The 27,976-nt window shown below is 50.3% G+C and overlaps 3 protein-coding genes across 5 annotated transcripts in view; 2 read left to right on the top strand and 1 right to left on the bottom strand.

Moving 5' to 3' along the window:
- Positions 1–16,392, top strand: part of SETD1B (SET domain containing 1B, histone lysine methyltransferase) — a 47,914-nt gene extending 31,522 nt beyond the window's left edge. Inside the window, exons 8-18 of one of the 2 annotated variants that reach the window (XM_066331676.1) lie at positions 1,558–1,728; positions 2,637–2,724; positions 3,536–3,753; positions 3,997–4,126; positions 4,782–5,249; positions 6,950–8,509; positions 9,782–9,948; positions 10,200–10,331; positions 10,434–10,553; positions 10,881–11,018; positions 11,717–16,392. In XM_066331676.1, the coding sequence (XP_066187773.1) occupies positions 1,558–1,728; positions 2,637–2,724; positions 3,536–3,753; positions 3,997–4,126; positions 4,782–5,249; positions 6,950–8,509; positions 9,782–9,948; positions 10,200–10,331; positions 10,434–10,553; positions 10,881–11,018; positions 11,717–11,890 (3,366 nt within the window). In that variant the 3' untranslated portion in view covers positions 11,891–16,392. Of the gene's footprint in view, positions 1–1,557; positions 1,729–2,636; positions 2,725–3,535; positions 3,754–3,996; positions 4,127–4,781; positions 5,250–6,949; positions 8,510–9,697; positions 9,949–10,199; positions 10,332–10,433; positions 10,554–10,880; positions 11,019–11,716 lie in introns of those variants that run through there. The other variant, XM_066331675.1, reaches the window with a different exon arrangement.
- A 1,218-nt stretch (positions 16,393–17,610) lies between these two features.
- On the bottom strand, positions 17,611–24,887 carry HPD (4-hydroxyphenylpyruvate dioxygenase). 2 transcript variants are annotated; one of them, XM_066331678.1, is made up of 15 exons: positions 24,813–24,887; positions 24,478–24,644; positions 22,652–22,678; positions 21,891–21,953; positions 21,116–21,220; positions 20,935–20,977; positions 20,762–20,844; positions 20,545–20,634; positions 20,345–20,448; positions 20,105–20,182; positions 19,778–19,940; positions 19,377–19,448; positions 18,574–18,696; positions 18,320–18,436; positions 17,611–18,234 (listed from the first exon to the last, which is right to left on the bottom strand). In XM_066331678.1, the coding sequence occupies exons 1-15, from the start codon at positions 24,856–24,858 to the stop codon at positions 18,124–18,126; spliced, it is 1,392 nt and encodes a 463-aa protein (XP_066187775.1). In that variant the 5' UTR covers positions 24,859–24,887; the 3' UTR covers positions 17,611–18,123. The 2 variants fall into 2 exon arrangements, with proteins under 2 accessions (XP_066187775.1, XP_066187774.1); XM_066331677.1 differs by lacking the exons at positions 24,478–24,644; positions 24,813–24,887 and adding an exon at positions 22,892–23,045.
- PSMD9 (proteasome 26S subunit, non-ATPase 9) lies at positions 23,957–27,659 on the top strand. The gene is made up of 6 exons (XM_066331686.1): positions 23,957–24,119; positions 24,212–24,314; positions 25,070–25,263; positions 25,701–25,802; positions 26,269–26,357; positions 26,683–27,659. Exons 1-6 carry the CDS (start codon positions 24,006–24,008, stop codon positions 26,708–26,710), a joined length of 630 nt encoding a protein of 209 aa, XP_066187783.1. The 5' UTR covers positions 23,957–24,005; the 3' UTR covers positions 26,711–27,659.
- Positions 27,660–27,976: the final 317 nt, after the last annotated feature.

The raw sequence follows: 27,976 nt of genomic DNA, 5'->3' as shown, positions 1-27,976 counted from the left end.
TTTTCTCACCCAATTTGAAGTGTACCTCAGCCAGCAAACAGCTCTGTGATCTAATGCGTGGTGAATTTGTCACTACCCAAAAAACCTAACACTACAGAAAGGTTAATGCAAGCCTCAAAATTACCATTGCAGTGAATTACTGTAAAAATAACAAAACAAACCACAACCTGCAGGTAGATCTGTTTCAGATGTCAGTTTTCAGAGCAGTATCCTCACCACCTGTTTTTGTAAACCACTTGCGTGTTAACTCTGGTGCCTGGGAGAGCTCCTTGGCTTTCTGGAGGGGTTGGTAATGCTGCTGCTTAACAGCTGTTTTATGACAGTGTAATTTGCTGTGGCTTAGAGCTGGCTGGCGTGACGTGCAGCAGAAACCCCGTTCCTCTCCTCCTGACTAATGCTCAGAGCTTTTCTTCTGCCAGCAAGCGTGTGCTGACAGTCTTGGAGGAGGCCCCTGAGTTTCCAGGGCAATAAAGGAAACAGATCCAGCAACTAGTTGCAAAAACAGAAACTGAGATACTGAAGAAATGGTTTTAAAGCAGACATCTGCGGTGAAGGAGCAGAAGCGAGTTGAGGCAGATCATCAGGTTCTTTTACATCCTGAGTTATAACTGGATTTGGGGTGTTCTTCCCTCACCTGGGATTTATAAGCAGTTTTGGGAAGGGAGGCTGACTGTATCACAGCAGCTTGCCACAGTCCTTGCCACAGGTTATGTTGGATGTCAGCAGTGTGATTGAAAATATGAAATTGCTACATGGAAAACCACGTGCGCTTTTTGTCCAGGAACAGAGATGCCAGAACCATTTCTGCCCCAGGGCATGTGTTACTGTTGAGTGGAGAAAAACCTCACAGATTTCTGAGCCTCCTTTCTGCTAGGACTGGGCCCCCCTGGCATTAGGCTGGGACAGGATTCCTTCTCAGGAACAAGTTCCCTCCTTGTGCAGAAAACAGAATATGAATATTCAGCTTGAAGTGTACCTTCCCATTGCTGTTTTCTGTGTGACATTCTCCTGACTTGTCTACCTCTCCACAGCTGCAGAGGTCTGAATTCCTGCTCTTCCTTTGCATCTCAGCTCTGGTGAAAAAGGATTTGTTTGAGGCTGTGTGTCTGTTTTGTAGACCCTTTGGTGTTTCGCCCAAATATTTTTATGTTCCTGTTCCCAGGACTGGAGCCTTGTGACAGGTTTTGTGGACTTGGGCTGTGGTTGCTAAGGAAACACAGGGATGTGTGTGATTTTTGATGCACTATATTTGGCCTTACACTCAACAGAAGGAAGGTGTTCCCAACTGGAAAGTCTGGAGTTGCTTTCAGTTATGTGGGTTAGCAAAGGAAGATAACACATTGTTGGGCTGATTTGCCTAAAGCACAATCAAGTTATTTGTATTATTCTGTGCAGCTCAGTTTCCTTTCAGGTGTGGGGCACCTTCAGATGCCCTCAGAGAAACTGATGCCTGGGCAGGGCAGTACTATTTCCCAAACCTCAACTGTCTAAATGGTTTCCAGACTTTGTGTCCTTCCCAGGAAACTTCCCCTCTCAAATGTGCCTTCTCTGTTGCAGGCGTCTCTCACTCCGGTGAAGTCTGGAGGGGAGCTGGAGGAAAAACCAAAGCCGAAGGATCGAATGGCCTCTTGTCTTTTGGAGAACTGGAACAAAGGAGAAGGGCTGGGATATGAGGCAATCGGTTTGGGCATTGGGTTACGAGGGGCCATCCGGCTGCCATCCTTCAAGGTGAAAACAAAAACCTCTCTTCCTTGTGCTGACATCCCCCAGAGAGGAGCCTTAGGAGGACAGACCTCGCTGGGTTTGTCCCCCAGAGCCCTCAGGCTGTTCACCCCACTCTGTGTTCACTCAGGGGGTTACTTCTGACCCCCCAGGACCAGAGCAAGGACCCTCTGTTCCCGTAGCTTTTCATCCTCCACTTGTGTGGATTGTCTGTAGAGGATCTCCCTGCTCTGCAAGGGAAAGGGGACATTGGCTTTTGTTTAGGACACAGCATTTCAGCATGATCATAAAAATACATGTATGCTCATAGTGCTTTACACAGTTACTGTTTTGGTTGGAAACGCCCATGATTTAACAGCTGGGTCTCACCTGAAGTTTGCTTAAACTCTGTCTCCTCAGAAGCACAGGGTATCTGTTTTGAAAAGCATTTGCATAAGAAATTAAAAGTATCTTAAAAGAAGTGTGGGGTAGGGGAGTGTAGAGAGCTCCCCTGAAATTATGATTTTTGAATGCACAGAAGGTGCAAGTAAAGGTTTGGGATGAGAGATTCTCTAAATCTTTATTTAGAGTTAAACTTGTCTGAGGTTCCTTAAGATGTGCTTAGGCTCTCTTTCTGTTCTGCTACAATCTCAGACACATGGTTTTGCCAGGAGTTTTCTCTGTCATCCTCAGAGTACCAGGTGATGACATGCACCATGCTGGTACCCAGGGTGTTTTCATGCAAATTGAAGGAGTAGAGTTTCATTCAGAGTGAAACTCTGTTTGCAAGCAAATAAAGAGATCAAGAGCTGGGAAGTGGCCTTTGGTTTCTGCTCTAAGTGACCACAGCAAAGTAAAGAAGTGGCAATTTGCTTAAGAAGTTGATTTCTGCTGTTTCTAAACTTTCAGAAATGCTAATTGTGTCTTTTGTTCAGGTGAAAAGAAAGGAGCCACCTGAAGCTGCCTCAGCGGGAGATCAGAAGAGAATCCGGCCTTCTACTTCTGTGGATGATGAAGATGAAGGTTTGCAAAGTGCATTTGTTTGAAACCTAGGAACAGATGCAAACCCCACTCGAGCTGAATCTCTTTAAACCTCACAGCAGTGTGCTCTCTTAGGGTTAAACAGAGTCAAGGATCTGAGCCAAACCCTGCCTCTCACAGAGCTCTGATCAGCTGGGACATGGCCCCTCTGGGTTCAATTAGCTGAAATGCGCTGGGGGGAAGTTTAAGACCCACGTTTTAAGAATAACTCATAACCTATTTTAGCTGTGCTGGGCCACAGCAGAAGGGGCTCAGATGGGTTCATGGGCTGTTTGGGGTGTGCTCACAACTCGCTGGGACATGGTGGGAGGAAGCACGTAACAGTTTGCTCTGCATTTGATTTGAGGAAGAAAGCAAACTTATTCACCAGAAAAATCTGATTGAAAATGTCTTAACATTATTTCCTATAACCAGGGAAGAGCAAAGAGGAGACAAAGCTTTGAATGTTTTTGTTACGCACATGGCTTTATGATGAAGTCAGTTCAGATTAACAAGTGGTTGCGAAGCCAAAAAATGGAAGAAAAAAGCATTAAATTCAGGTTACCTGTCCTGACCTCAGTCATGCCATGTCCCCTGTCTGCCCAGGGAGTGTCAGCTTTGGCCACCCACGTTTTACCATCAGCACTGTTCACAGTGACATCAGCAAGTCCCTGTAAGCCTGGGGACTCTCCCACCACATGGGCACATTGCTCCTAACTTCAGTCTTCCCAAAGAAGAGGTTTCCCTACGTAGTCAACTCTTCCTGTCCTTTCCAAGGCATTTGATGGTAATTTCTGTTACTTTCGCTCCTCAGAGTCGGAGAGGGACAGGGATGCTTCTGATACAACATCTGAACTGTCCAAGAAGGATGCAGAGGCAGTGGGGCTGAGACGGCGACCAGCAAGGCCCTTGGAGCTCGACAGTGAGGGAGAAGAGGGAGATGAGACATCAGGGAAAGAGGAGGAGTCCTCCTCAGAGAAGGAAGAAGAGCAGGAAGAGGAGGGAGGCTTGGTGAAAGCAGCACCTGGCAAGGTGTGTTGGTGTGTGACTGCAGTTTCAGTGGTGTCTGTCATTAAAAGGAGGTCTGGTAATGCCAGAGCTCCCTTTTCTAGGAGATGAGTGCTCCTGGTGGGGTCTGTCCTTACAGAACCTCGGTCAGGTCACTCCCTCTTCAGGTTCTCTGGCAGCCTTCTTGAGAGTCCTGGTGGTTACTGCACTGACAGCCAGGTCACAGGCTCAGGCACTGTTCATTTTTGGCAATGCTTTCTTGCAAAGGAGGAAGAGGAGGATGAGGAGGATGAAGATGATGAGGATGAAGATGAGGAGGAAGACGAGGATGAGGATGATGAGGAAGAGACAGGCATAGACACAAGCGACAAGGAGGAGGAGCAGGACTCCGAGGAGGGTAAGCAACTCCAGTGGACACAGCAAATGTCACCTTTGGGTCAGCTGTGGTCTCCCTTCTGCCTTTGTGAGCTGATTTTGTTACTTGTGCACCTCCCTTCACTGATGGGCAGTTTTACACAATAAAATGCAGAGAGATATTTTTAATTGTTGCCTGTGAGGTTCCCATGACCCCTCAGTCAGTGAGTCCTTTTACAGCTCTCCATCATCTACCTGATGTCAGCCCAGCCTGGCACAGGGGCACAGGTCTAAATCTGTGCTTGTTTAGTGAAACACGGGTGGCTGGGAGGAGAAGGGACCAGATTTCAGGCAAGGATAATTTGGCTGCTAATAACTCTGTCCTCTCTATCAGCCTCTGCTCTAGAAGGTGGTAGTTTCCACTTTTAAAGCTGTAAAGGCAGCAGAAAATCTCAGTAAAAGTTACAGTACACCAAGAGACCTGTGTGGGAAGGTGCCAGGCAGCACTGCTCCTCACCTGTTGTATGAGGAGACAGGATTTATAAATCTCTCCAAAATTAAATAAACTGAGAGGCCAATCCTTCAAACCCACATGCTGCTGTTGATGTTGTTTCCACACTTTTACAATAGAAGGGATATTTGCCCCTGATTTTTTAATAAGGCCAGAAAGCAGAACTAATGGCAGTTTGTTCTTGTAGATGTAGCAAGTCCCTCGTCTTCCAAGGCTGAAGTTGAATCATCTGATGAAAGTGAGGACTCCTCTGAATTCGAGTCAAGTTCAGACTCAGGTGATGAAGATGAGGAGGATGATGATGATGAAGAAGATGAGGAGGAGGAGGAAGAGGAGGAAGAGGTGGCTGAAGATCAAGGCAGAGAAGCCATGGTTGCTGAGCCAGAGAACGAACCTGCTGCTCTTGAGCTTCCTGATGATGAAAGGGAGACTATTTTGGACCTGTATCCTGTGGATGACTACATGGATGCAACAGGCTTGGGACTTGCCGAGCCAGCTTTGGCAGTGAAAGATGAAGGCTGTGAAGAAATCAAGGCAGGGGAAAGTGAGAGTGGCCAAGTCCCAGGGGCTTCTATTGCTGCTGAAACTCTGAAACACTTGGGTATGGAGAGAGACCAGGAGACAAAGCTTGCAGTCTCTCCCATCTGTAGGCCAGGTATGCCCTTCCATGTGTTCTGGAGTTTTGTTACCCCTTTTCCAAGTAATTTTTCTCCCGGTATCCAATATGTATCAGTTTGTATTTCCCTTTCTTCTTCCAATCTTGACTCTAGGCTAGGGATTATCTGTACAGGAAAGAGGTCTGTGCTGAACTTTCCTTCCTAGTAAGGAGCTTTACTCCTTACATCTGCTATTAAAAATACTGTGGTTACTGTATCCAGAACCTTATCCTGGGCCAGTTTAGTTGGAGTCCTACAGGAACTGAACAGTTGTCATCATCTGAGGGTGACTGATCAGGTGTTGTGGTGGCTGAAGCTCAAGATAGAAAAGCCATAGCTGCTGAAACAGAACAGGGATGTCACTATTGACTCTTTTGGTTTTCATGTCAAAGCAGTGTGTGACAGGGAAGCTGTATGGGGCAGGTGAGCGGAATCTCAGAGTTATGTATGGTTCCTAATATTATTTGTGGGTTTTTTTGTCACCTACTTCTTTTAAATGAGTGATGCTTTCCAGTTTTCTGGAAGAAGGAAATTGTCTTCAATCAATACAAAGTTGTATTTAACACAAGGAAATTTGAAACCTTTTACTAGAACAGGAGTGAGATGCATAAAGCTTGAGTAATTTGGCAACTGGGGGAAATCTAAAAGTTAAAATTGGAGCCAGCAGGGAGGGCACATCTAGCAGGGCCTGCTGTGGAGCCTTGAGCAGCACTCGTGTCTGAGGAGTGGGCAGTGTTTTGGAGAGCTGGAAATCCAGTCCCTGCACTGGGCATCTTTCTTTGTCTGCTGCAAAATCTGATAGTCACAAAGAGCTAAAATGTTAAACTGGGCAGGGCAAAGAGGAACTGGTTTTGCACAAATCCTTTCTAGAACAGGTCAGTGTGCCAAGAGAAGATAAATTTGGAGACACCTGCATTTGAGCAACTTCACATGTGTAAGGAGCTTTCCAGGTAAACTGTTTTGTTCAGCACAAACAGGGAATGCTTCCCTTCCAACTCTCCAGGCATTTTCACCTCCTTTCATTCTCCCACTTGAAAATGTTATTTTGAGCTGCCTAACAAGATTCACCGTTGATTCCTTTTGGACCTGGCCCTAAGTGGGTAAATAAACTCCAGACAAATGAGGCTGCTGCAGGGAGAGCAGCATATAAATTGCCTCATTGATACCATCTGAGTGTCTCCTCATTCATTACAAGGGTTTCCCCTTTCCTTCATGTGTTCTTCAGGAACATATTCCCTTTACCACTCCCCCCTTGGAGAGCTGAGGGTGCTCCTTGGCCTGCAATTAGTTTAGTTCCCACATTAGAAGAGGTGACAGCTCTGGGCTCTGACAGCTCTCCTCCAAAGTCCTCGCCCCACAGTCTGCTGGTTCCTCGCCCCACAGTCTGCTGGTTCCTTTAATGTCTGTACAAAAGGTTGTCAGGGCTTTTGAAAACAGAGAAACCTTCGTTCTGGTCTGTGTCGTAGCTAATCCTCAAATTAATAGTGCGGGTTTTTTATGGTCCATTAGGAAAGTGTGTGGTAGTATCTAATTACTCTACACTCTGTGCCTCCAAAATGTAAAGCGCTGGAGTTTTAAGGCCTCCCAGTGGAATTGAGCTGTTCTTTAATTGTGGCGTCTTAAACATGTCTTTACTAGCAAGTGGCAAGTAACCAAGTGGAGGCAAAGCTCCTGATTCTCCTCTCTGTTCCCCTTTCAGAGGAAGAGACTGAACCCACTTCCATGCAGGAGCCAGAGGTACAGGAAGCTCCAAAGCCTGAATCTCAAGACGAGGAGGCATCTCTCTGTATCTCTGCCCCAGTGAGAGTCTTTGGAGAACCCGTGCCCAACAAAAGCAGCTTCTTTGGCAAGCCTGAGGAGAGCAGCTTGGAAGGCCGAGTGAAGGCGAAGCCGCCGTCGGCAGCGGAGGAGGACGAGCGGCTGCCGCGCACGCCTGGCCGCGAGGTGACGGTCCACTCGGACACTGAGACCCTGCTGCTGCCAGCCCACAAGGTGCCATCCTCCGTGCTTCCCTTGCCGTCGACCCCTGGCAAGGAAGAATCTTTAGTCCCTCCAGAAAAGTTCCCTGAACAATTAATGGTGACCAAAACACCCGTGGAAGACGAGATTCCTAGGACTCCCGGGCGGGACATTTTGGCCAAGTCTTCGCACCCCCTCGCAAAGTCGCAGAGCACGGACACTGTTCCAGCCACGCCAGGAAGTGATGCTCCCCTTACAGGCAGCAGCTTGACCCTCAGTTCCCCTCAAGTCCCAGGGAGCCCCTTTTCCTACCCATCCCAATCTCCTGGCATTAACAGTGGCATTCCTCGGACTCCTGGGAGAGATTTCAATTTCACGCCTACTTTCCCAGAGGCTGGTGCTACCATACCTTCTTGCCTTCTGCCTGGCAAGAAACAGTCAGAGGATGAGCTAGAAGAGAAAACCTTTAAAGAGCCTCTTGGTGCTTCCCTTACGATCAGCATGAATAGTGTTCCTTCCCCTATCCCCTTTGCCAGCCCCCCGCAAGCAGATTTCCACATGGACATGGGTTTGCCGGCTGATGAGCCAATCCCTGTAGCAGCCCTGCCTTGCATGCATGGAGATGGAAGAATGCCCATCGAGGAGTGCAAGGCAGAAGTAAAACCCGGTTTGCTCTCCCCAGAAGTACCCCCTGGGGCTTCTCTCCTTCCTCCCCCACCACCACCTTCTGTTCTTCCCAAAAGGAGGCCGGGTCGGCCGAGGCGGTCCCCACCTTCTGTCCTCTCGCTGGATGTGTACTCGGACAAAACCATAGAACCTCCTCCCATGCCAGTGGCCTTGGTGGAAGGTGCTGTGGGCAAAGAGCTGTTGAGTGGACATCCTGATGCCTACTATGGACTGAAAGACCCTGAAGCCGTCACCCTGGACTTCAGGAATGACGGTTTCCACGAGAAAATCGCACCTGAGACAGTTGCGGAGAAACTGCCATTCAAGGAGCTGGAGAACCAGTGGAATGAAGACTTCAAGGAAGAAGAAGGTCTTGCAAAACCCAAGAGACAGTGGCGAAGGCAGAAGAAACTATCTGAGGAGCTGCCAGTGATTCCTTCCCCCGAGTATTCCCCGCCCCGGCCGCAGTTCAGGCCGCGCTCCGAGTTTGAGGAGATGACCATCCTCTACGACATCTGGAATGGAGGCATAGACGAGGAGGATATCAAATTCATGTGTATCACATACGACCGCTTGTTACAGCAGGACAATGGTATGGACTGGCTCAATGACACCCTGTGGGTTTTCCATCCTTATATCCTTTGGCACGGTGTTGGCAGCACGCGTGAGATGCACGAGGAGGTGGTGGGAGAAGCAGGAATAGCAGGGAATTTTAGGCTGGTTTATTCTCTGAAGCTGTGATACAAAAATACTGCAGAAGTGGCTGTTCTTGCTGCACGTTCAGTCTGGAAGTGCAGGGACAGTCTGTAGGCACCTCTTCTGGGGAGGTTTCCTTCCTAGTTTGAGAAGCTTCTGTCTGCATGTAACCAGACTTTTCCTCCAGCTTGCCTGTGGAATTTCTAGTCTGCACATACAGAGCTTTCACTTGGAGCTAAAACTTGCTGTAAAAATAATCTCACCATCTGTGCCCAAAACAAGGAGTTAGTGGTTCGAGCAGCTTTAACTCGCTTTGAGTTTGAAATACTGATAAAATCAGTGGTTTCTCAGTGGCACATCAGAGCTCTGTGTGCGTGCAGCCACCGGTAGTGATCTCCAGAGCAGAGCCTAAAAGACTGTTTTAGAAGCCTCAGAACTCTGCAGCACTGTTTTCAGGAAGGATGTACAGGTTTTTGTGTTAAAGAAGACAAACACACCACCCTTTTGTGTTGCTAGAGATTGGGTGATGTTCATATATCTTCATCCCTTGCTTCCTGCAAGATGGGAAAGCAAAACCAAAAAAGCCCAATCCACCTAAAACAGTCAGTGAAAGTTAACAAAACCCATAGTGAAAATAAATGTTTCCCTCTTGATAAGGATTATATCGTAACGGCAAAATTATGCTCACTTTTTAAGCCATTTCAAAATCACCTTGAGTTCATAGTGTGCCACACTGCATGACCTGCAGGCTCTCCTGCTTTGCAGCAAACCCTCAGCACTCCAGTTTTAAGGCCATCACCTCTTGGTTTTTATGGTCCCTCTGCTTCAGTTTTCTGGAGTCAAGGATATGTTTTGCCCCACAGGGAGCATTTTTGGGTCGGTCTCAATTGCTGTGGCCTTTGTGGCTGTGTTTGTGGGGTGAGCTGGCAGAGGTACAGCTCCACTGTCCTTCCAGGAGCCAAAGCCCTGAAGGGGCCTTCAAACCTGCAGGTTTGTGGTGTGTGTCTCAGGGAGCTGATTTCCCAAGGCTGCTGAGAGCAGCATCTCTCCGAAGCCTTTGGGCTGAGCAGCATCTCAGTAGTAATGTTTTTTTTTGCAACCCCACAAAACCTTCCTAATTTTCCAGGCTCCTGCTGTTAGCTCCATGCAGCTGTAGCAAGTTTAGTCTGATATCCACCTCTGGCTGTTTTCCTCCTTAACTTCTTGCCACCTACCAGCTTTTCTACCCCCAAGAAGAAGAAGCGGGATGACGGGATGCGGGAGCATGTGACGGGCTGTGCGCGAAGCGAAGGCTATTACAAAATTGATAAGAAGGACAAACTCAAATACCTCAACAATAGCCGAGCTTTTGCAGAGGAGCCTCCAGCTGACACACAGGTGAGGAGCCCACGAGTGCCAGGTGTGAATAGGATTAGGTTTGACACTGTCACACGCAGTAGGTGCTTCCTGCCTTTTGGCAAGGACAGAGAGAGGAAGCTGTTGTGTCTCGCTGATTGTCCGGGGGTTGTGTGGGAAGTGTTAATGTTTGATGTCAGGTGTTCTGTGGTGATGTGTTGCAGCACAAGGGGCTGCTCACAGGGAGCCTGCAGGCTGTTGGGTCAGCTTTGATCACCCTTTTGTCCTCTCAGGGTATGAGCATCCCTGCCCAACCTCACGCTTCCACCCGGGCTGGTTCCGAGAGGCGATCAGAGCAGCGCAGGCTCCTCTCCTCCTTCACTGGTAGCTGTGACAGCGACCTGCTCAAGTTCAACCAGCTCAAGGTGGGTCACCCTCTGCTGCAGATTCTGGACCCAGAGACATTCTGTCCCATTCTGTGCTGTGGCTAATTCAGGGTTGGGGTTTTGGGGTGTTTCTTCGTGCAGTTCCGGAAGAAAAAGCTAAAGTTCTGCAAGAGCCACATTCACGACTGGGGCCTTTTTGCTATGGAGCCCATTGCAGCTGATGAGATGGTGATTGAGTACGTGGGTCAGAACATCAGGCAGGTAAGCTGTGGGTGAAATCTGAGCAAAAATCAGCCCTGGAAAAAGTCCTTGAGTATGACAGTGAGGCATCAGCTCTGTGGGCTGGGCAGAGGTGGGCATATGGGGAGAATTTTAACAATCCATGGAAACCAAGAACTCGGGGGAGTCTTCCTTAAGAAGCCCATCCTGAATTTCTGTGTTTCCAGTTCGGTGTGTGCTCTCCTGGGGTGATGGGGATTGTATAAACGCCCATTGCCTGGCACAAGCAGAGCCAGGGGAGCCCTGTGTAGGTGGCTGCTCACAGGTGAGGTGTGCAGAGTGGCCTAAACCTGCCTGGGGCGTCTGCAGGTCATTGCTGACATGCGTGAGAAGCGATACGAGGATGAAGGGATTGGCAGCAGTTACATGTTCAGGGTCGACCACGACACCATCATCGATGCCACCAAGTGTGGGAACTTCGCCAGGTTTATCAACCACAGCTGCAATGTGAGTATCCTGTTCTCACCTGTCATTGTTCCCTGGCATGTGACAAACCCGGGGGTCCCTGCCAGCCCTGATTGGGGTGCTCAGAAGTGGCAGGGTTGTGATTAAATGTTGATGAGCCACAGCAAATCAGAGCAGGGTCTAAAGTAGTGTAAAGAGGGGGGAGAGACCTGAGGAATGAAACATGCAGGGAGACTGAGTGCACTCAAGAGCCCTCCTGACTGTCTTAGGGGACCCTGATGGACTCTGAGCAAGCAAATCTAACAAATATTTCCTTAAAACATACCAAATTTCAGCTGTGGGAATAGTCTCCTTCTAGTGTCTGCATGGGGAAATATTCCCTGCTGTTTCCCCCTCTGCTGTGTGCTGCAGTCTGCACTCAGACTTGCCTGTGTGGCCTAATAGTTAAGCACTGAGCTTCCCTTAACCTGTGAGGAATTTGATGGAGCGTCATCCAGGCTCTTTTGCTCCACAAACGACCAGAATGTGGATAGTTTGGAGCAGCACAAGAAGGGCTGCTCTGTTTTCTGGCTCCATGCCTCCCTCCCTAGGCTTCCCCTGAGTCCGGGCTCTGGAAGCATGAGGGGGTTGTCTCGGGAAAGGACTGCCCTGTTTTATTGTGTCTTGAAAGAATTGTGTGGAGGCTGGAAGGCCGTGGCCCTCGGGAACCTGCCTCATCACCTGTTCTGTCACCCTTGCAGCCAAATTGTTATGCTAAAGTGATCACGGTGGAGTCTCAAAAGAAGATCGTTATCTACTCCAAGCAGCACATCAATGTGAACGAGGAAATTACCTACGACTACAAATTTCCCATTGAGGATGTAAAAATCCCGTGTCTCTGTGGCTCTGAGAACTGCAGGGGAACCCTGAACTGAACTCGAGGTTTCTTGTCACACTTGCACCTTCGGCCATGTCAAAACTGTGGTAACCAGGTGTGGTTGCACTTTGCCAAAAAAAGAGGAAAAAAAAAAAAAAAACAACAGAAAAAAAAAGGAAGAAAAAAAAAAATTCAAAAGCAAAAAAATACTTACCAAAAAAAAAAAAAAAAAAAAGAGATAAAAGAGAAGAAAACCAAGCAAGTTTCGCACTTCTGCCAGGATCATGAGTGAAAGCAAAAAGCGCACACGCTTCCGAGGACTGTTCATGTTTCAGGTGCTTTTTCCTTTTCAGATCCAACACGCACACAAAAAGGTGGCTACCTTTTGTGGCATGGTCTATCCAAACACTAGCTTCTCTGTTCAGTCCCTGCAGTAATGCTCCCTAATGGGATAATGGTACCTTTATTTTTTTTTAATTGTTCTTATAAACCTTCATCTTTTCATAAATGCTGCTACCTTTTTCTCATCAGTTTTCGTTGGTTGAAAAAGACATTCAACGTTTAAATGTGAAGCAGAGACTGAAAATGCCATATAGGGTTTGTTGGGAGCTTGATTGGCTGAAATTGCACAGATTTCTCAGAGTAAGCTGTAAATAAATGTAAGGTTGATGTTACAGAGCAAGCCAGAGGCTTGAGGGCGTGTGAGTGAGTGTGTGTGTGTGCTTGGAGGTGTGTGTGTGTGTGTGGAGATGTGTCCACAGTGAGACTAGAGCTGAACTGTCCTGCCTTTTCCTTAGGGATGAGCCTGAACAAGGCCCCTCAGCCAGACCCCGGGGCAGAGTCAGCTCAGCCAGACCTCAGCTCCCCTCCTTGGGCTCTCCTCTCATTTTCTATGCCATGCTGGTCCATGGGGGATCAAAACCTCTGCAGCTGCACGTGAGAAATCCTTGGATACTTCAGTCACTAGGAAGAAGTGGAGTCAGCTGTGCAGCTGTAGCATCGTGTGGCCTTTGGGGATGCCCATTCCTTAGAGTTGGGCTTGTCTTGCTTGCAGGAGGGGCTGAGATGAAGTGGACAGCTCAGCAGCCCCTGTTTGTGCTGTAGAAATCCTGCCCTGCTTGCAAGCAAAGACTATGACCCATGCTTGTAGCAGGATTTTCTTCCTGTGGATGGGAAACAAGCTGATGTGTGACTTGTATTCATTTTTTCTCACTTTCATCTGCATTTCCCTGCCCTTCCAGTGTTTTATGTGGAGTATTAGCTCTGTCCTTGGATGTGGGAGATGCCTCCTGTGATAGGAGCAAGCTGTGCCCTGCCACTCTCCTCCCTCTGTTACTCAGTAACTTGGCCTGGGGTGGTCCCATCCCTCCAGAAAATCATGGAAAAAGTGTCCCTGAGAACAAGTGTCCCTGTCCCTCCCATTTATAGCATCTGAATTTGGTAGGCATGTTTTAAACTGATTTCTCAATATATTCTGTCCTTGTAGATGTGCTGAGGTGAAGGTTGCAGTTCTTCAAGAGGTTCCATTTAAAAATGGGACCAAACAGCAAAAAAATACTTCTTTGGATGAGATCTGGAAATGTTACGCCACCATTCAGGTATAGACAGGATCAGTTTTTCAATTTGCATTGAATTTCTCCTGCTTTAGAAGTTAAGATTAGTCATACTAAACCCTTTTTAATTGGCTTCTAAGGGGAAGTTGCAATGTCATTATGAAATGGGAAGATTATCTGCATAACTAAACACCTTCTCCCCACAGAACAAATTGCAAAGCTGTATTCTTGTATTCTTTCCAAACCTCCGTGACCAGAGGTGGCAACCTTGCAAAAGAGGTTCCTGGAAATTTTTTCAGCTTTTCCATGGAATTGCAGCGTAGAGCTTGTAATGTAGGTTGGACCTCTGCCTCTGAATTTCTTCTCCAGACAAAAGGCCTGAGAGAGCAGGAACACACAGACTGCTACAAACTGCCTTAATTCCACCTGTGTTTCTGCCTGAGGGCGAGCAGATTGGCTCTGAGATTGGACAATCCATGGTCCATCTCTGCTTCTGTTTCAGTTCAGTTTTGTTGTTTCCCCCCCTTCTTCATAAATCTCCCCAGCAACTTGGCGTTGGTGACCCAGAACCTGAAATTTTGAGAAGCACAAGTTTCTGTCACTGAATGTTGGTTGGAACTGCAGTGATGGCATTGGGGAGTTAAACCAGCTGCTCAGTTTAGTTGTTATTTTTCTGAATGACATTCAGTGTGTTGGCATCTCCACAGCTTGGCCTTTGACTTTCAAGGCTTTGGAAATGCACAGAAGTTTCCTGTGTGTCAGAACTGGAGCTCCTGTCCTTGGGCTTCTCCCTCTGCGCTCCATCAAACCAGTGCATTAAGGGTGGATTTTTGTGGGTGAGGGCACCCCAAATAGCCCAGCCCTGAGAACCTGCTGGCAGTTCTGTTTCCCAGCATATCTATGTGCTCTGGATGGGATCAGCCCCTGGCAGTTTGCCTTAATCCTTGGTGAGGAAGGTCACTGTCACCTTCAGGTCCTTCACTATGTCTTTTTAGGAGCACCAAAGGGATTTGGGTGCCAAAGACCATGAGCACCTAAATCACTTGGGTACTTCTGAAGCTGCCTGTAATTCATCCCCTTTTAGGATCCCAGACAAATAATGTGAGTTTTTAGAAGAGCTGATCTCTCAGTAGTTCCCCAGGAAGAAACAAAGCTGTTGAAGCCAGAGCACTTCTGAACAATCACGTTAGTCTGGTCTCAAAGCCAAACCTGAGGCTTCTCTTTTTCTCCCCATAAATCTTGGGCAGAGATATTTTGTCTTGGACTGGGAAGCTGCCTGACCTCCAAACAAATCATTTTATGGTGAGGACTCCCAAGTCTGGTGCAGTGATTTCCATGGGTCAGCCCACGGGGCGTCCTGCAGCCACAGATGTGCTTTGGAGGTGCCTCAAATCCTTTGTCTTGTACTTGGCAAGGGATGGGCTGAGAGGAGGGCAGGAGCTTTGTGGTTCACATTCAGCACAGGCTCCCTGGCACCCCATGGAAACAGTGACAGGGATAAAGAGGAACCTCACCAGCACAGAGACTGCAGTGCTTTTGTCCACTGAAATCCCCATCCCCAAATTTATTGTCACTTCAATTTGAGCCTAAGACAAAAATAAAGACACTTACAGCACTCCCTGCAAAATTCCATCAGGCTGGGAGGAATGACCCAAGAGAACAGAGGAAAATGGTAGAAATAGGATTTAAACCTTTGGTTTGCAGCTGTGGGAGGTCAGGGTGCACAGGTGTCCACAGGATCCACGTGGTTCGCACCTCTCTGCAGTCCCAGAGTGGTCTGGGGGGTCCGGGAGGGGATGGGGCTCATCCTGCAGTTATTTATATTGTATAGAGCAGCTCATTTCTACAAGGAAAGGAAAAACAACCATCATCTTAAACTCCAACAAATTACACAGTAGTTTCAGTTCTGGGTTTTGTGACCTTTTTCAGGGATCATTTCAGTGCATTTCTGTACAAAATAAAAAAAAATTAAGGAAAAAAAAGGATTTTGAAGTATAAAAAAAATGCATCTTCTGTACATAGGCGAACTCAAGAATCTTCTCTTCAAACACTGTTTCTTGTAGAAACATGTTGAAAATTTTTTGCTGATTTCTTTGTACTTCAAGAGCATGTAAATAGTTTATTAAAAGTGACTATTGTAATTTGGAGTTCTTTTTAAACAGATTCCAGCTCTAAATCATGTCAAGATGGGGAGGAAGAAGGACTGAGTATAGCAAAGGAGCTGGTGGCATTTACAGCTTGTGTCAAGCTTTGTATAATGTAAATTCTGTATAAATACGGGGGGTTTTTTGTCAAATAAATAGAAGAAATTAGAAGCATTAAGAAACTGAAGACAAAAAATTGCCAAGTCGAGGCTTCTTCTTTTTCCCCCCTCCCTCAGTCTGAAACCTAATGTGCAAAATCTATTTATTTCAAGCGAGGAAATGTGTACAGTCTAATAGACACCCTAAAATGTATTTAAGCGAATTTGCAACTGGATTTTTTCAGTTTAATATTTGTTTTGTTTTTATGAGTTTCCTCCTTAATTGCCACTGTAGGATTTGTCCAAGTGAAAAGAAACACATCAGGAAGGACACTCTAAAACAATGGGGCAGTTTTGAAGCGAAGTGGAAGAACACCCAGCTCCCAATTCTTGCAGTTTTCTGGTTTTAATTCCCAGTGTGGAAATCAAGGGCCTCCTTTAAAAGTAGGCAGGTCAAATGTTTTGCAATAAATTAAAAAAAAAAAATTCCCTAAGTTCCTTTAAAAAAACAACAACAACAATGCTTTGAAGATTTAAGATTTCTGCTTTTTCTTTTGTTAAGCAAATTTATAAATTTAGGGATGTTTTGTGCATATAGAATCTGTCACCAGTATGTATCTTGTTTTGAAGAAAGTGTTTTTGTTGTGGATGTGTCATGCTGTATATATTTGTTCATATTTTTGTGAATTGAATACTATGTACCATTGTATTATAGTAACTTTTATAAAGCAAACCATAAATATACTGACTTTTCTTACAGAAAAATTATGTTGTGCTTAATATATTACCAGGGCAACTTTTTCCTCTTAGACCTGTGCTGAGAGCTGTGAGAACTCAAGGAGGCAGATGCAGAACAAGAACAGTGTGAAGAACAGATTTTCAGCAAAGTTTACTGAAAATATTAATTCTGATGAGCAGGAAATGAATTTAAGCAGCATTATACTACATGAAAGAAATATGTGAGTGATTCTAGTGTATAAACTTTAAGAAATGTCTCCATATTAACAATCTTGACAACCCTGGAGAGCTGAAGCAGAGCTCTCCTGACACTGAACCAGGAGTCCCAAACTGTTCCAACCTCTGCAGGTGAAGGGTCTCTGCTCCTCCAGCTTCTGCCCTGGATTGCTCTGAGTTCATATCCTTTTTACATTTATTTTTTAACTTTATGGAGGCAAAAGCCCTTAACCATCAGGTGAGGTATCAGTGATGTGTGAGGCCGTTGTGGCCAGAGGCTCTTTGCTTGCTTTCTTTTTAAATCAGTTCATTCAAATTTCCAGGAACTCATGGACTTGGATGATCCTGGTGGGTCCCTCCCAGGATATTCTGATTGTGTGAAATCTGGATTAGTTCTGCTCCCTGGGATCCAGAGAAGGGAGAGCTGCTCAGGTTTGGCCTGTGTCTCCCCCACAATGGGGGGCTCTGGGGGGTCAGGGTGGCCTCTCTGAGCTTTTATTTAAAAAGAAATACCTGGAGCAGGGACAAGTGGAATGGCTGATGGAGGAGGAGGTGGAAGAGACAAGACAGAGGCTGTAGGTGACTTCCCAGCTCAGCTGCATTCCTCAGGTGAGCACAGGACAGGGGCTGCAGGACAGGCACACCTCGGGGGCTCAGCCAGGAGGGGCTGGGAAACTGGGAACAGGGGCTGTGCAACAGTGGGGAGACCCCAGGGTGTCCTTCAGCAGCCCCCGGGAACACAGGGGCCCTCCAGGCACTCAGTCATGTCAGAAAAGGGATTTATTGTGTTAGAGAGGAATTCCCTGTGCAAAGGACAGTGACAACATCAGAGCAACACCCAGAGGGGACTTTGCACATGCAGCCAGGATCTGAGCCAGGGAATTGCTGCCAAGGCCAGCAATTACTGCTTGAAACATGGGAGAAACTCCAAGCCACCATTAATGCAGGAATTTACAGGTATTAGAGCAAGATTCTGTTGCCTTGGGAAGGCTGAAATATGTAAATACAATTAATTCTCATTCCAGAGCGTTGGAGCTACCCTAAAACCATGTTTATTCTCAGCAAATTCAAATTCAAGGTTGAGTCTAAAAGCAATTAAACCAAACTCTTACAAAAGGAGATGCGCAGAGAGGCAAACGCCTCCGTGCTTTCGCAGCTTCCCGTGTAGCTAAAATTAAAACTTTGGAGAGACTAAATTTGAGCACTCCCAGTTGTTTCTTCTGTCTTCCTCTGTAGCTGCATGTCTTTGGCACATGCCTTAAATCTGCCCTTTGTTAAGAATTCCGTGGTTTGGATCAGATTAAGCTGCTTTTTTAGAGTGTGTTTGCTATTTCCCACACCCCATCTCCCAGGAGGTCACCAAAGGGCTGTGCCTTGGCTGGGCTGGGAGAGGTTGGGCCCTTTCACATTGTGCAGCTTGGCAGGGGCTTCCCTGGATTTGTGGCACTCAAGTCTGGGCTATTTACCACAACACTGGGTATTTCCCCAGTTCATTTGGGATTCAGCTCCTTTAGGGGTGAGGGTGGCACTTCCTGCCATCCTCTAGATCCTCTTGGTCTCCCCGTTGGGCTCCAGGACAGTCAGGTTTCCTCTGGCATCCTGATCCATTTCTATGGCTTCAAACAGAGACTTGAAGTTCCCAGCACCGAAGCCCTGCAGAGATGGCAACGTTACAGACCAGGGCCTTGGTGGCCCTGGGGGCTCATGGCCAGGATCAGTGGGAGATGCTCAAACCAACCTGGTGGTTGTGCCTCTGGATCACCTCCAGAAAGACCGTGGGTCTGTCTTGAACTGGTTTGGTGAAGATCTGGAGCAAGTAGCCTTTTTCATCAAAATCCACCAGGATTTTCAGTTCCTGGAGAAAAGAAATGAGGCGACGGCTCGAAGACCCACACAGGAGCAAGTGAAGCTCTCTGTGTCACTCACAGCCCTGCAAAGCACTTTGGGGAGCTGGTCCAGCCCTGGGCAGGCCCTTCTCCCTCTCTGACTCACCGCCAGCTTGTCAATGTTCTCCTTCACTTTGATTTTGGCAGTTTTGAGCCTCTCCCGCAGCACCTGGTAGTAGCTGGAGGGCACATCCATGAACTGCATGCCCCGCTGCTTCAGGTTGGTGATCTGCAAGGCAGGGGAGAGCCAGCAGGGCTCAGTTTGGGAGGAGTTTGTGCCAGGAGCATTTCCTGGGATGGGCAGTGTCAGGACACAGGTGCTTTTCTGTGGCTTTGGCCAATTTCAAGCATGAGAACCTGCCTCATCCCTCATCGTTTCACTTTGGCACCAGGAACGGGCAGGCCCAAGATGCCCTCCCCAGGCACTGCAGAGAGCTGTGCAAGGATCATTTATCCTGCTCTGACCTGATGCCTCTGGAGGCCCTTTGGTCTGGAGAGGAGCCCAAACCTGAGTGCTCAGATGCAGCTGGGCTCAACCCAGACCTGCCCCTGCCCCAGCTGAAGGTGGGTCATGGTCTGTGGGGCTCAGCCTGGGCTGCCTGAGTCCCACCGGGCACCCTGCAAGGACAAAGGTGCCACCAAGGGCCCTGCAGGCCCCAATTGCTTTAAGCTGGAGGGACAGGCAGCTCACAGGTGCAGGCAGGTCCCTTTGCAGTGACTCCCTGGGCAGTTAATCCTGGTTGTAAAACAACCAGGGCACAAAGCCTGTTGGTTGTGTCCTTGTACCCTGACAGGGTCATGGTCCACCTTGTGACGAGCACAGTGCCCCAGAGTGGGGCAGGGGGGCCCAGGGCAGGGGGGCCCAGGGCAGGCAGGGCTGAGGGTTGGGGGGCCCAGGGCTGCACTCACCGCTGAGATGATGTCGGGGGTGTTCAGTGCAATGTGCTGGACTCCAGCCCCTCCGTAGTAATCAATATATTCCTACAGGGAAAAGATGTCACCGTGGTAGTGACAGCACAGCCACAGCTGTGAAGGGATGGGTGTGGGCTTAAAAATATGGAGGCAAGATCAGCCCAGGGGGCACCATGGAATGACAAAGATACTGCTGAGATCGGGGTAAACCTGCTCTGCCCAGCAGCTCCCCCAGGGTTTGTCAGACCCAAACAGAGTCAGGATTGCTTTCTAGCAGCCACTTCAGCACAGCAGGTCTGCTCTGGCTCCAAATCACTGGCCCTTGGCCCCTTTTCCTTCACCAAGCCCTCTCTAGAAGTGGAGGCAGACACATGGATAAACCACCAGCATCAATTCACCTGAATCTGGGATTTCTTCTTGCCAGGTGCTGGCTCATTGATGGGCATTTTAATGGTCTCCTCGTAGTTGGTGACCACGATGGAGCGCAGGGCACTGAACTCGGTGTGCAGCTGCTTGTCATCCACTGACCAGAAGCGGTGGAAGAGCAGGTTCTTCTGGTACCTGCCCAGGTCACAAGGGGCACCATCAAGCCCTTGCTCCATCCCCACAGTAATGAAACTCTGCTCTGGCTTCATCAGCCCTAGCCACCCCTGTCAGAAGTGGTGAGACCAGCAGAGCTGTGCTCCTGCTTCATCCCACCTCCCACCAGCTCTCCCCACTCTTACCAGTCTGCCACTGGGACCATCTGGAGGTCAGGCTGGTTCCCCACAACGTGGTCAACAAAGCTGAGCTTGGTGCTTGGTCTGTTGGGGGAAAGCCAGGGGTCTGTCTCAGCCAGGCTCAGGGGTACCCCACAGCTGGGGGGGGCCAGGGCAAGACAGTGGGAACCTGTCCAGCTCCTGGGGGGGATATCCCACCAGAACAGATGGCAGAGAGCCAGGCACGACCCTCTGGGGAGTACTCACAGCTTGGGCAGCAGGGGGTCCTTGAAGAGGGGTGGCTGGTACCCAGGGAGGAACAGGCCCTTGTAGTTGAGCTTTTCTATCAAGGTGTGGGTGGTGTCACCGTACTGCGAGGAGAGAATGTGGTTGTGTTGTGGCTTTGTTTATGTGGGGGCCTCCCAGGTGCAGCCAGCTCCATGGCCCTGCCCTGCCCTGCCACTCACCGTCTGGATCACTGCAAACTTCACCTTCCCAAATTTGTCCTGCTCCACCCACGGCTCCTTCACCACCACAGCACCACGCTCCTTGGCTTTCTGGGCAGAGGGAGAGAGATCCTGTTCTGCCACAGCTCCCCTGGGCCAGAGGGAGACATGCCCAGGCCCTTCCTGCCTCCCCTCACCGTTTTGGGGGGCTGTGGGACAGGGTGGAGGGGTTGCTCACCTGCACGATGAAGTCACAGTCCTCCACTTCGAAGGCGACGTCCTTCACCCCATCACCGTGCTTCACCAGGTGCTCCCCCATCTCTGCCCAGAGCAGAACAGCCACAGGCATGAGCAGAACTGCTTTGCTCTGCCAGGGCCATTTCCCACCCCATGCCCCCCAGGGACACCTACCCTCATTCCCTGGGTTCAGAGCGGATGAGAAAACAAACACGATCTGCCGAGGAAGAGGAGGAGAGGTGAGGATGGAGCCAAGGTGATGGTTTTCATGGTGGGTTTGGCAGCACCCACTTGCCTGACACCACCTCACCTTTCCCTGCCCTGGCAGTGGCACCTCTGTCAGGGGCTCCCTTACCTTGTCCTGCTTGACAACGTGTGACACCACCTCCCTGCTGCCGGTCTCCAGCCCCCGGTACGCCAGCTCCTCGAAGCCCAGCTTGTTGCAGTAGTAGGATGCAGCCTGTGGGCAGGGAAGAGTCCCTCTGGTTGAAGCTGCAGTGCTGGTGGCCCACAGGCCATGGAGTACAGCCACCATGGCAGGTGCAAGTCACACCTGCCCTGTGTGTGTGTGAACAGGCAGCAGCTTCTCTGCCTCCTCCAGCAGCCCAGGGGGAACAAACAGAGCCAAGAAAGGGCTGGGAGTGAGGAAAAAGCCCAAATTCAGTGGGAAGTGCTGCCTCCAGAACTTTTTGCAAGGGCTGCCATGGAGCAGGAAACATTTCTGTGTGTCCTCTGTTCTGCAAGGTTGGGTGAGAAGCAGCTCAGGTGAGAAGCAGGGGGGTGTTTAATTCACCCAGGGCAAGGGATGGAGAGCAGGTTCCATGAGCCCATGCAGCTCTGCAGGCTGGTGGCCACAGCTGAGCCCAGCCACGTGAGCTGGTTCACATCCCACACCCCTGGCAGCAACCCCTGGCCTTGCGCAAGGGCCACCAAGGCCACCAAGGCCATCAGGGCCAGGCTTTGGACAGCGGCACATCCCCGGCCCAGGGGCTGGGAGGATGAACCAACACCCCCCTGGCAGCCAATGCCTGGAGCCCAGCCTGTCCCAGTGTGGGAGGTGTCCCCTGGCACAAGTGTCCCCTGGCACAGCTGTCCCCTGGCACACGTGTCTGGCGGCCGCAGCCTCTCACCTGCTTGGCATTGCCGACCCAGAAGGTGATGGAGTGGAAATGGATGAAGCGGCCTCGCTGGGGCTAAAAGGAAGGGAAAATGGGGCTGAAAGCTGCTGCTGCTGCCTTTCCTGCAGCACTGCTCGGCTTCAGAGCAGGGGGAAGCGGCAGCTGTGACCCTGCAAATGCATCTCCTGCAAATGAGTTAACTGAGTGGAACAGTCGAGTCCCACAGGATCCTGAACTGCAGGTTGGAAGGTACAAAGCCCCAGTCTGCCTGTGCCCACAGCCATGGTCCCAGTTCTCCCAGTGCCCCCCACAAGTGGCTGTCCCAGTGAGCTGCCCACCTGCAAACCTCACTGTGTTAAAGATTAATTCTTCCACAGAAGCTCTTACACAACCAGCAGTGCCAGGACAGATCTCCCTTCGCTCTGTTCCCCACCACTGCCCAGCCTGGCACAGGGCACCCAGCACTGCAAACACTTCAAAAGTGAAAAAGGTGGCGAAAAATGCAGCATTTGGAAATAAATGTTGCATGGAATGAAGATTCTGCTTAAGGCTTGGTTTCCCTGGGAAATACCCATCATCTCCTGTTTGTCACTCTCCTCACAAACCAGAAATTTCAATGATTAATACCAATTTACAACGAAGATCCTGTGTAGCCCAGCCAGAGCAGATTTACTTATGATTTCAACAGGTAATCAAGGAATTGATCTAATTTGCACTACCGTGACAGACATTTCACACCAGGCAGAGGGGCAGGACAGGGACACGACTGTTACCTTTTCTCCCTTGTCTGTGTAGGACGTCTGAAAGAGAATGAGAAAAGAGCCATTAGCGAGACAGGCAGGTACAGCAGCCCCCAGGGAGCCGAATCCAAAGGTCAGGCTGTGAGGAACAGCTCTGCTGCGCCACTTTCAGCGCCGTCACTGGAAAATCCAAATTCGAGCAGAGCTTAAATCTCCCAAGGCGTCCCATGGAGCCCTGGACATTTGAATTAATTCCCATCTGCTGTCCCTCACCATTTCCGTGACCCGGGGATGTGACAGGAGCAACGAGAGCGCGACAACGGGAGGGTTTTCAATATAACGGCGGGACGGGGAGGCTCCTCCTCGGCCCCACCTTCTGCCCCCACCAACCCAGGGATGTGCAGGGCGGTGGGGGCGGGTGTGCAGCACACACAGCAGGTTTGGGACCCTGCTGACCCCACAGCCAAATCCCTGCCCCGTGTGTGCCGGGGTCACAGGGGGGTGACGCAATTGGGGCAGCACATCCCCCGGTCCGCCCGCTGCCCCTGGGGACATTCACCCCTCTCAGGGAGGGGACATGTCCTCCTGGGCAGCACTGAGCCAGGACAGACTGCAGAGCCCAGCTGGGTGTGTGGTGGTGTCTGGCACCTTTAGCCCCGGTGAGCCCAGCGCTGCAGGGACCCCAAAACGTAGGACAGCAGGAGGAGATGGCCCTGCCCGAGAGACACCAGTGCACAAACTCCGCCTGAGTGGGAACGGTGGGAAGGCGGAGCCACCAGCAAGCCAGAGAGGATGAACACAGGGGACTTGGGTGGGTGCCAGTGGCACGGAGGACAGGGGTGGGGGTCTCGTGGTGGGGCTGTCCCCTGCTGCCACACTCCCTGGGACAAGGGTGCCATGCAGCCCCGGCAAGTGTGCAGAGACACAGACTGGAGAGGGGCCAGCAGCAGCAACAGGGTCATAACATCGTACACCACGGCTGTGTCACCGAGTAATGCCGCCACCGCTGTGCCGCTACAAGCCACCATCACAGCCACCCTATGAGACCACCACAGCAGTGACGGTGACAATGCTGTGCCGCCCCATGCCAGGGCCGCAGCAGTGCGCCGCAGTGGCACTGACGCATCTGTGCCACCCCGTTATTGCCATCGCCGTGTCACCGCCGTGTCACCGCTGGGTCACCCAGCACGGCCCCGCCCCCGATTTGGCCCCGCCCCCTTTCCGCCCGGCCCCGCCCCGGTTTGGCCATGCCCCCTTTCCGCACCGCCCCCTTTCCGCCAGGCCCCGCCCCCCTCTCCGCCAGGCCCCGCCCCCTTTCCGTCCGGCCCCGCCCTCTCTCCGCCAGGCCCCGCCCCCTTTCCGCCCCGGCTGCCGTCCTGCCGCGGCCATGGCGGAGCCCGGCGGGGGCACTCCCGTCACCGTCAGCGATGTGCAGCAGCTGGTGCGGCGCAAGGACGAGATCGAGGCGCAGATCAAGGCCTGCTACGAGCTGCTGGAGGGGGTCAGTGCCCGGGCAGGGCCGGGCCGGGCCGGGGGGCGCCGTGCGGGCCCGCGGGCCCGGCCCGTTCCCAACCGCCGCCTCTCCCCTCACAGCAAAAGGGCGTCGGGATGCACGAGCCGCTGGTGGACGCCGAGGGCTTCCCCCGCGCCGACATCGACCTGTACCAAGTGCGCACCGCCCGGCACAACATCATCTGTGAGCGGGGAACGGGAACCGGGCGGGGAGGCCCTTCCCGGGGCCGGGCCGCAGCCCGCGGGATGAGCCAGCGAAACCGGGATGTGCGGGGGAAACGCGGCCTGTGCCCGGGGACGGACACCGCGTAACAGCGGTGACACCGCTGGATTCTCTGAAACCCCACCTCGCGTGTTGTAACTCCCCAGAGCCGGGGCCCAGGGCTGCGCTGTTCCCCAGTGGCTCTGCTCAGTGCTCGGAGCTGCCGCCTGGGCTGAGTCAGTAAAATGCCTTTGTCCACGTGTTGCTGCAGCGGCACTGAAATTCTGCCACTGCTGCGGAGCCATTTGGGATCTGTGAAACACAACAGAGCTTTTCTCTGCTGTTTGTAGAATAAAATTTGGGTAGGAAACAGCTTGGCATTTATTTCATCCCAGGCTTTCCCAGTGACTTTCAGGATAAGTTTTTCTCTTCATACATAACAGCAGGTGACTTAATGGAAAGAAGATTTAAGCTGCTCACTGAGTTCTATGGGGTTATGGGCTTCCCAGTCCTTTGGCCGTTGCATGTTTACCAAAATTCATAGGGTGGTTTTCTCTGTGTCTGACTTTTACTGATAAACATCTGCCGGGCTGGCACCGGGCCCCAGCAGATAGAGCAGAGGTTCTTGCTGAGATCAGAGACAGCCAGGCCACTGCTCTGCGTGGCTGCAGAAAGTGCTGAGAGCCCTTTGTGGGGAGCCTCTCCAGCTCCCTGTGCGCTCATGGTGTCACCCACAGGTCTGCAGAACGATCACAAAGCCGTGATGAAGCAGGTGGAGGAGGCTCTGCACAAGCTGCACGCCCGGGAGAAGGAGAAACACGCCAGGGATGAGGCGGAGGCGCTGGCCGAGGCCATGAGCCAGAGGCAGAGCCTGCCCCAGGCCTTTGCCAAAGTGAACGCCGTCACCCCGGGCTCTCCCGCCAGTGTCTCGGTGCGTGGGGCACAGCTCGTGGGCAGGGCTGTGTTTGGAGCCACACAGCTCAGGGCTCCCTCTGCCCCTTGTTAATAGCGGGGGGCTTGATCACAGTGTCACTGGCTCGTTTTTTATCACATTGGGATGTCCTGTGAAGGGGCTGGTCACTGTACAGGGGTGAGATGGGTGTTCTTTGAGCTGTATCCTGGCACCACACAGCTCCTTCCACACCTCACTGACCATTCCAGCCTCAGTATTTCTCTTCCCATGAAACAGAACAGAGGAATGAACACTTCCCTCTCCCTGTGGCCATGGAGAGGCCGTAGTGATGTTCACTTGCCTGAGTGTGAGAAGTGTTGTGGCACATTTCTCTCCCTGGGTGAAGGGTGATGCTCCTGTGATATTACCTGTCTTTGGAGAGTGCAGATGCTCATCTCTCTTCTGTCTCTTTCCAGGGACTTCAAGTTGATGACGAGATCGTGGAGTTTGGATCTGTCAATGCAAACAACTTCCAGAACCTGCAGAACATTGCCACGGTGGTGCAGCACAGTGAGGGGGTGAGCTCATTCCTGCTGTGACTGCATTCTCTTGCCCGTCTCTGTTAGCCACAGCCTTTTTTATGGAACTTGGATCTCTGGCATCATCATTTCTGTGTCAGAAACAGTGTCAGATTCAGCCTGTGCTGTTGTAGCCTTGTCCTCCCACAGCACTGAGCTGTTTGGGCATGAATGGAAGAGCTGAGAGGTGTGTGCTCTCTGCTGTGAGCATCACGTTGCTGTGCCACCCTCATGGACTGGCCAGAGAAGGTGCCACAACCATTAAGTGCTTGGTGAGGGATCTCCTGGAGATGACTTCACACAAAACACTTTCTTCTTTCAGTTACAGCCACAAGAGTAGGAATGGGCACTGCTGCAGAACAGTTCCTTGGGCTTAATGTTCTTCTGGTGCTTCAGAAAAAGACGGGAGTTGACTTTGCGATGGAAAAGTGAAATATTTTGGTTTTTATTCTTCCCTCTGTTTCAGAGACCCCTGAGTGTGACTGTGATCCGTGGTGGCAGAAGGATGCACGTGGGGCTGACTCCAAAGCGCTGGTCTGGGAAGGGCCTCCTGGGGTGAGCTTCTGTTTCACTTGCTGGAAGGGAAGAGCTTTCACCAGCTCAGGGCACGTTTCCTGAGCAGTGCCAGCCCTGGCTGTGTCACTGCCCGCTGTGACAGACCTCAGCAGGGAGCTGGAGGCTGCTGGTTCTGCACAGGGATACAGGGGGTCAAGTTCCATCAAACGTAAGCACAGGGAGAAAGGTCTCAGTGGCTGGTTTGTCTGGTAGAGGAAGCCAGTGGAGGAGGGTTGTGGTGGGTCTGATCCATCCCATGTCAGGTCTTCTGTGCCTGTCTGAGAAAGGAAATTTAATATTTCCTTCTACTCTCCTCTTTTTTCAGCTGCAATATCATTCCTTTACAAAGATGACCATGGCTTGAAGAACAATAAAGCTGAGGCTTGTGCCTGCTTTCTGGACTCTGATCTGGTTTGAAAACTTCCCTGCGTGGTGTTGCTGTGACCTCTGGTGCCTGAAGGGTTGTGGCAGAGCAGGGTCTGCCTGCAGTTCACAGTTGCACTGGTTGTCAGGAGGAACCTGCAGAGCTGCAAGATGTGGCTTCTCATCTCTTCCACCTTGTATCTGTTTAGAATAAGGCTCTAGAGAGACCCAAATCTCACATGATACACGCTCCAAAGAGCTTGAAGTGCTCTCGTTTGGTGATAACAGAGCATTCCTTTTTTCTTCCCTTTAAAACTTCTCACTGAATATCATGTAATATATGCTAAAAAGTCCTAGAGCACTTTTTGATGCCTGTCATAGCAGATGACAGGCAAGAGATAGGCAAGTTTGATATTTCATCTTCCCCACGTTGTCACAACTTTTAAAGTCACTGAACATACTGAAAGGATTTTTGGAATGCCCAGTTATTTTTAATGCCCTATTCCTTACCTTACAATGAGGTAAGGAATAGAGGTTATAATTCTGCTTTTTAAACTTCTAGTAGTTTATCTAGTCATGATAAAAGCACTCCCTAATCTGGCTTCTCTCTGTATTTTCTTTTAATTTTTAAAAAATTTGTTTATTTGCAGGAGTTGATTTTGGGGTGTTTTCCTGGTTCCAGCCAGGACAGGGTTTATTTTTTTATGCCTCCCATTCTCCTCTCCATCCTGCTGCAGGAGCAGTGGGGGGAATGGGTGAGTGGCACATGGTCTGGGGTGTTTTCAGTGGGAACAGTAAATTGGGGAATACCATTCCTATACCACAACAGGTGCATAAACTGTTTCAAGGGATTCTGGGAATGACTGGTTTGTTTGAAGCTTATTTCCAGTTGAATGTCAAAATAGTCTCCCAAGACAATAAAACTGAGTATTGCCTCTCTCTGTTCTCACAGAAGTCATTATTTGGGGCAGCTTCTCCGGGTCAGCGAGATAATAGGAGCTGATAACAAATCTCCTTTCCACTCCCAGCAGGGTGTGAGGCTCTTTCTGGGCAAAAGGAAAAACAAATTAAGTTTAGAAATTGTTATTATTTGAGCTTAACATCAAGGCTGAGGTCAACAGCTGAGAGCGTTTGGAGCTGATAATCTGCAGGGGTGAAGTGAGAGCCTGGAGTGAGCCTTGGGAGTGGATTCCCTGTGCAAGTGGTGTCCTGGCAGAGAGCTGGGGACCGTGGGGGACTGGCAGGGGTTGGGGGAT

The sequence above is a fragment of the Sylvia atricapilla genome, chromosome 17 (genome assembly GCF_009819655.1).
Source record: "Sylvia atricapilla isolate bSylAtr1 chromosome 17, bSylAtr1.pri, whole genome shotgun sequence".
Lineage (NCBI taxonomy): Eukaryota > Metazoa > Chordata > Aves > Passeriformes > Sylviidae > Sylvia > Sylvia atricapilla.
Note: the sequence above shows the minus strand (reverse complement) of the source record. Positions and strands in the feature narration are given on the sequence as shown.

Coding starts and splice junctions, on each gene's coding strand:
- PSMD9 (XM_066331686.1), top strand. CDS start 24,006: ATGGCGGAGCCCGGCGGGGGCACTCCCGTCACCGTCAGCGATGTGCAG. Junction 24,120..24,211: donor GCTACGAGCTGCTGGAGGGG/GTCAGTGCCCGG, acceptor CTCCCCTCACAG/CAAAAGGGCGTCGGGATGCA. Junction 26,358..26,682: donor TCTGGGAAGGGCCTCCTGGG/GTGAGCTTCTGT, acceptor CTCTTTTTTCAG/CTGCAATATCATTCCTTTAC.
- HPD (XM_066331678.1), bottom strand. CDS start 24,858: ATGCAACGGCCAAAGGACTGGGAAGCCCATAACCCCATAGAACTCA. Junction 20,635..20,761: donor ACTGTGACTTCATCGTGCAG/GTGAGCAACCCC, acceptor CCCTCTGCCCAG/AAAGCCAAGGAGCGTGGTGC. Junction 20,449..20,544: donor AGTTTGCAGTGATCCAGACG/GTGAGTGGCAGG, acceptor CTCTCCTCGCAG/TACGGTGACACCACCCACAC.